The 6,621-nt window shown below is 50.9% G+C and overlaps 2 protein-coding genes and 1 long non-coding RNA gene across 3 annotated transcripts in view; 2 read left to right on the top strand and 1 right to left on the bottom strand.

The window, feature by feature from the left end:
• Igfbp6 (insulin like growth factor binding protein 6) overlaps positions 1 to 1,028 on the top strand; it is a 6,355-nt gene extending 5,327 nt beyond the window's left edge. The window contains exon 4 of the mRNA XM_005353828.2: positions 718 to 1,028. Within this exon, the coding sequence (XP_005353885.1) occupies positions 718 to 840 (123 nt within the window). The 3' untranslated portion in view covers positions 841 to 1,028. The remainder of the gene's footprint in view (positions 1 to 717) is intronic.
• LOC106143919 overlaps positions 1 to 1,256 on the bottom strand; it is a 5,253-nt gene extending 3,997 nt beyond the window's left edge. Inside the window, exon 1 of the long non-coding RNA XR_001229054.1 lies at positions 1,195 to 1,256. This is a non-coding gene — a long non-coding RNA (uncharacterized LOC106143919). The remainder of the gene's footprint in view (positions 1 to 1,194) is intronic.
• A 772-nt stretch (positions 1,257 to 2,028) lies between these two features.
• Positions 2,029 to 6,621, top strand: part of Soat2 (sterol O-acyltransferase 2) — an 11,950-nt gene continuing 7,357 nt past the window's right edge. Inside the window, exons 1-6 of the mRNA XM_013348635.2 lie at positions 2,029 to 2,156; positions 2,564 to 2,619; positions 4,163 to 4,299; positions 4,504 to 4,563; positions 4,818 to 4,925; positions 5,095 to 5,104. Of these exons, the coding sequence (XP_013204089.1) occupies positions 2,081 to 2,156; positions 2,564 to 2,619; positions 4,163 to 4,299; positions 4,504 to 4,563; positions 4,818 to 4,925; positions 5,095 to 5,104 (447 nt within the window). The 5' untranslated portion in view covers positions 2,029 to 2,080. The remainder of the gene's footprint in view (positions 2,157 to 2,563; positions 2,620 to 4,162; positions 4,300 to 4,503; positions 4,564 to 4,817; positions 4,926 to 5,094; positions 5,105 to 6,621) is intronic.

Raw genomic sequence — 6,621 nt, 5'->3', positions numbered from 1 at the left:
CTCCTCTCCTCTCCTCCTCTCCTCTCCTGTCCTCTCCTCTCCTCCTCTCTCCTCTCCTCTCCTCCCCTCTGTGCGAGGTCCCTGGAGGAAGTGAGAAGGGGCACTTAACAAGTGGCAAACAAAGATACAGAAAGGATGCTTTGGTCTGCTGGTACATGATGGAAGGCTAGGAGCGAGTTCCTGTTTCAAAAACACAAACAACAAACCAGGACATCCACATAAGCTACTTCCCCTGCCTTTTGGGATCTTCCAACTTGAAGACCCACATAAACATGAAAAGAATCAGGAAGCTTGTAACTTCAAGGCCTGCCTGGCCTACAAACTTACTGAGCCTCTGTCTCAAAATAAATAGTAAAATAAAAAGTATGATTTGAAAGAAAAAAACTGTCAAAGGTCAACTATTTCAGTAGAAGACCTAAAGTGACCTCTCCACAGAGGCCTTGCCATGGCTGTCAAGCCAGAGCCCTGGGAGCCCTCTGGAGATATATGCACTGTTGAAGTCCAGGCCGCACTTTCAGACTCAGCTCTCTCGGCTGAGAACACCCATTTCTAACCCAAAAGGGTCGCAGGTGCAGTTGATTTGGAAGCTACATTTTGAAAACTATTGTTCTAGCCTAGCAGGATGGGGCTCTAGTTACCTGGTAAAGTTCTTAACTCTGAGATGTTTCTCCTGCTCAAAACCTTGGACCTCACCCTGGTCTGTGCTTCTCTCCCCAGTGCCGTTCCTCTCAGGGGAATCGCCGTGGTCCCTGCTGGTGTGTGGATCCAATGGGTCGGCCCTTGCCAGGGTCTCCAGATGGCCATGGAGGCTCTCAGTGCTCTGCCAGGGGCAGTGGCTAAAGCAGGGTGGGAGCCTCCAGGACACTGGCAAGAGCGCAGGGCTGTCGTCTGAGAGTGGAGTGATGGTCACCCGGGCTTTGTGCCCTAAGACCAGCCTTCAGGCCCTGTCCCATTGTTCCCCTCGCCCTCGGCTTTGACACATCTAGCTAGAAAAAAAATGCTGACTTGGGGCACTAATAAAGCTGTGTTGGGGTCTCTGGTTTATGTCTGTGTGTCCATCCCTTACAGCTCTGGAGACCCAGGCTCTCTGTCTACCATTACTCATAGACCCTGTCAGTCCTTCCATCCTCCTAGCAATGCAGCAGACTGCCACTGGTGTGGGCCTCCCACCCTCCAGCCTCACCAGACACCCACCTGGGTTCCGGCGTGGGGACTGGCTGAGATCACCGCCTGCTGTAGCATCTGGCTGCTGGTGAGGTTATGGTGGCTGCAACCTTGTTTTTACTGCTGATCTTTGGACTGATGGAGGAGGAAGATTAATGGTTAATCCCCAGCAGGAATTTGCCAAAAGGGAAGTCTCAAAGTGCTTACCTGCCCTCCGTTCTACCGGTGTTCAGGTTCCCTGTGTTTCCCCAGATTATTTGTGCTGGCGGTCACCTGGGCCTTGGGCCACTTTCCTGTAGTTCATGGGCAAAGGGAAGCATCACAACCCCTGGTACTATTCAGTAGTGAATAAGTGTGAGTCTGACCTTTCTGCTTACGTGGTAACCCAAGGTGTAGAGAAGAGCTGACATTCAGGGGCCTTGCTGCCTAGAATAACTTGAAGGACCTCAACGTCACACGTCACAAACATAGACCTCAACAAAACATCATTATACACATGTACCTACAGACCCCATCATGTGCCCTCAGAGAGCTGAATACCAGGTACAGGAAGATGTTTCTGGCCCCTCCCTGACCTTCAGCCTCCCTAAAGAGGGCCAGGAGGAGCCCAGGTGATAAGCACTAGGAGGCAAAGTCCCCCTCCCAGCCTCAGGCACAGATTCACTCCTAAAAGCGAGATAGCAAGCATGAAGCTGGCCATTGTGGTTGAGGGTAGAGAGGCTAGAGAGCAGAGCCAGGACCTGAGAGGCCCTGAGTACAGAGAGATAACCTATCTGACCCCCGCCCTCCAGAAAGGACTTTAGTCTCTGGAACAGTCAGATCTCTGAGTGGGTAAGAGCTCAACCTATGAGGTAGGTTGAGAAGGAAAGGAAAAAGACGGACAGCCGCTGCCCACTGCCCATTCCAGACTGCCACCATGGAGTCAACGAGGCCCCAACTGCGGAGAAGAGAAGGGGTGGGAGAGACGCAGGAGAAGGGAGTCTGTGGAGAAGGTGAGCCCCCGCCCCACCCCCGCCGACCTGAGGTGAGACGTCCTGCTTAGCAGAGTGAGCTGTGCCGCTGGAAACTCCTTTCCTGGCTACCTGGGAAGCCAGAGGTTTCTGTGCTATTCCCACTCGGACTGGCATGGAGGAAAGAGATGCTCAGAGCGCAGCCTTTCCTTCTCTAAGGGTGAATGGAGCACTTCGTCCCTGATTCCAGCGACTGCACCAGCTCTTTCTTGCCAATGGCCTCATTCACTGCCCACATCACTCCCCCTTCTTGTGACTCCACTCACGGCTCTAAATATTGCCTGGGAACAGAGAGGCTAGTGAGCAACACAGAAAGCATTTTCCAGATCAAGGTCAGCTCTACCCTAATTCTGCCCTCTTGGGTGCCCCCTTTTGGTTCTTCCTCCTAGGAGACGGTAAGATGCACAGAGCCCCAGACTTGGTGCAATGGACCCGACATATGGAGGTGAGGATCACGAGGACAGGTCTGGGCCAGGGTTGGAGCTCAGATGGTAGAGTGGGCAGACACTGCAATTCCGGGAGTAGGTGAGGATCACGAGGACAGGTCTGGGCCAGGGTTGGAGCTCAGTTGGTAGTGTACCACATAAACCCATGGACGGCAGACACTACAATCCCGGGAGCTTGGGGTCATCCTTGGCTACACTTCCACGTAGCCTGGGCCACGTGAGACCCTAAGAAAGAAAAGGTAGTTCGAGGCCAGCCTGGTCTACAAGAGCTAGTTCCGGGACAGGAGGCGGAGGTGGCGCACACGCCTTTTAGTCCCCGCGTACACGAAGCAGTGGCAGGAGGATCTCCGCGAGTTAGAGGTCAAGGCCACCCTGGTCTACAGATCAAGTTCAAGAGTTCAAGGGCAGTCGGGGCTACACAGAGAAACCTGGTCTCAAAAAAAAAAAAAAAAAAAAAAACCATGTTTTCAAACTCACAGTTAGAATTAAGATTAACTTGAGGGCAGTGTTGAAGCCTAAATCACCAATTACTGCTTAGCTTTTCTTTTTTTCATTAGTCTTTGGCAATAATCAGAGATAAGACCTCACTTTTAAAATCAGTGGTGGTGGTGGTGGTGGTGGTGGTGGTGGTGGTGGTGGTGGTGGGTGAAATCTTCAGAACTCAGTTCTCTCCACTGTGGGTTTGGGAGTGACAAGGCTTGCACAGTAAATGCTTTTATCTTCCGGGCCATCTCACCAGCCCCAATTTTTGTATAAATATTTTAAAGCCTCGGGTAAATTGGTAGCACTGTTCAGACAATGCCAATCTAGATCCTGCCTCCCCCAATTTAAAATAGGTTTGTTTACATCTTGAAAATTAAAAAGAATCAGGCTAGCAAAGTGGTGGTGGTGCCTATGTTTAACCCCAGCACTCAGGAGGCAGGCAGAGCTCTGACTTCAAGGCCAGCCTAGTCTACAGTGTGAGTTTTAGGACAGCCAGGGCTACACAGTGAAACCCTGGCTCGAAAAGAGAGAGAGAGAGAGTGAGAGAGTGAGAGAGCGAGAGAGCGAGAGAGAGAAGAGAAGAGAAGAGAAGAGAAGAGAAGAGAAGAGAAGAGAAGAGAAGAGAGAAAAGGTAGTTGGGCTAAGATGGAGGAGCAGGGTTGGGCTGGCGAGGTCTTCCCACTAGCACGGCTACGGTTCGGTTCAGAGGTTAGGGTGAGGTTGGAGGCAGTGGTCTCACAGCTTCCCTCCTGCCTTCATTCTTTTTCTTCTTAGATGAATTCCTCACTCAAACTGTACTAAAACTTACCATCCTCCTGCCTCAGCCTCCAAGTAGCTGGGTTTCAAACATATGCTGCCATGTTCAGCCTCTGTGGAGGTTCCTTGTCCTCACGGCTGCCCCGAGAAGACAGAGATGTTGGGGAAGCTCTGGGGCCATTCTTACCTCATCCTGTTCCTAGCACTGAACAGTGTGGTCCAGAGAGCTCAGGAAACGCGCGCGGTAAGGAAGGAATGGCTCCCTGGAGGGACAGTGAGCCCTAACCCGGCTTCGTCCTACAGGCTGTGAAGACCCAGTTCCTGGAGCAGGCACAGGTACAGCTGGCAGAGCTGCTGGATCAAGCCATGTGGGAGGCTATGCAAGCCTACCCGCAGGAAGACAGACCTCTGCCCTCCACTGCCCCAGATACTACAAGCATGTGAGTCTGAGGGTCCCACAGGTGTTCTTCCTTGGCAGCCTTGATGCCTGGTCTTCAGAGCCCTGGCCTCCATCTTTCAGGTCTGGCTGTGCCCCCTCCAGACCTGCTGCCGCTGTTGCTCCCTGTTACCTTCCGCATGCCACTGCCCTCCACCGTCCACCCTCGTTCTTTTGGGGTCTAGTTCTGAACACTCTCTCAATCTAGGACCCGGGAGTTACCCCATGTGAGACGGAAGGTTTTTATCACCCGAAAGTCACTGCTCGAGTAAGTTGTGGGGAGGACAAAGGATAAGAAGAGAAGGGTTGGCTGGGGGTCTCACAGACGTCACGGGGGCTTCCGTGCTCTGCTGGGAGGGTCTGGGAGGGCTCTGCCCTGTGTTAGCGAGGCGGACCAATCAGCAAGAGGAGATGCCCCAGTCACAGGCTTGCTGGAGCTCTGGATTCGGGGCCCTAAGCTCCTGAGCTCCTGCAGGCTGCTGAAGAGCCTTCCACCCTGACCCTTGGGCTCCTTCCTTCCAGTGAGCTGATGGAGGTGCAGCATTTCCGAACCATCTACCACATGTTCATCGCGGGTTTGTGTGTCTTGATCATCAGTACCCTGGCCATCGACTTCATTGATGAGGGAAGGTAGGGCCCCCCCCCACACTCCCTCCTTCCATTGGCTTTCTATCAAGTACAAGCCCTTGGTCCGGAGAGGTGAGGCTGAAGCCATCCCCACTTTTGCAGCACCTCCATCTGTTTTAGAGGAAGACCTTCCCTGGGAGGCCTGCATTTTGGTGCTGCTGACCTCTCCCAGGGACAGGCTTGTAAGTGGGAGAAGAATGGAAGACCTTGGTTCAGCTGCAGCCCTTTAAGCATCAGGAGGTTGAGGCAGGGGGATCTCTATGAGTTCAAGGCTAGCTTGGTATACGTAGAAAGTTCCAGGCCAGCCATAGCTATAAGAGGTTATCCCAAACAAACAAACAAAATAAAAATAAAAAGAATAAGAGCATTATTAAAGGGATCACGGTTCAGTAAAATGTCAAGGCTGCCCTCAGATTCCCAGAGATCTACCCGCCTCTGCCTCCGGAGCACTGGGCTTTTGTTTTTAATAGTTCGAGTGTTTCCTGTACCTTCATGGGTCATAGTTCGGAAGAGAGCATACATTGGATCCCCTGGAACTGGAGCTACAGATGGTTGTGAACCACCCTGTGGGTGCTGGGAATTGAATCGGGAAGAGCTGTCAGTGCTCTTAACCACTGAACCCTTTCTCCAGTCCTAAACAATACATTCTTTCAAAAAGCTGTTTGGTTGTTATTTGTTTTGCTTTATTTTTGAGACAAGGCCTTCCTATGTCCTAGCTAGGAAGTTTCCATCCTCTTGCATCTGCCTCTGAAGTAGCTGAGAAGTCAAGCAAGTGCCAATACACTCCTCCCAGGCAAAACCCTGATCATGGAGGAACCAAATTAATAATAATAAAAAAATAAAACCAGCCGGGCAGTGGTGGCGCACACCTTTAATCCCAGCACTCGGGAGGCAGAGGCAGGCGGATCTCTGTGAGTTCGAGACCAGCCTGGTCTACAAGAGCTAGTTCCAGGCTCCAAAACCACAGAGAAACCCTGTCTCGAAAAAAACAAAAATAAATAAATAAATAAATAAAATAAAACCAAAGCTCATCTCAACTGTTCATAGCCTCATGTTTGCCATACCGAGCCATTGACCTAGGGCTCCAAAGATCGCTTAGATCAAGCCTATCCTGAGACTGTGTGTCTCTGAGGCAACAGTCTGCACTGGAAGTCCCCACAACACCAGGGCAAACTTGAACACTTTCAGAACACAGCCTATCAAGGGTCTAGCCCAACCCTGCATAAATTGGACATTGGTGACCCCTGCAGTAAGGAGATTAGACATTCAAGGTCGTCTTTAGCTCGTGGTCAGCCTGGGATACCAGTCTAGAAAAAAAGAAGAAATAATCCTGTACTAGGTTTGTTCTTTTGAGCCACCAATCAGCTCTCAAATCATGACATAGAAGCTTACTATTAGCTTACACACATTTCTAGCTAGCTCTTTTAGCTTAAATTAACCTGTTTGTCTACCTTTTTACCTTCCTAACTCCTGTATATCTTACTTTCTGTGTTCGATGTCTGCTGCCTGGCATCTGCCTGGCTTCTTACCCATCCACTCCTTCTCTCTCGTCTTTCTTCTCTCTGGCCTAGATTTCTCCTCCTATTTATTCTCTCTGCCCGCCAGCCCCACCATACTTTCTCCTGCCTAGCTTTTTATTAGGCCTTTTATTAGGCAGGCAACACTTCTTTTTTTGTTGTTTTTTTTTTTTGTTTGTTTG

This window comes from Microtus ochrogaster, chromosome 15, assembly GCF_000317375.1.
Source record: "Microtus ochrogaster isolate Prairie Vole_2 chromosome 15, MicOch1.0, whole genome shotgun sequence".
In the NCBI taxonomy this organism is placed as follows: Eukaryota; Metazoa; Chordata; class Mammalia; order Rodentia; family Cricetidae; genus Microtus; species Microtus ochrogaster.
This window is presented reverse-complemented; position numbering and strand designations above follow the sequence as displayed.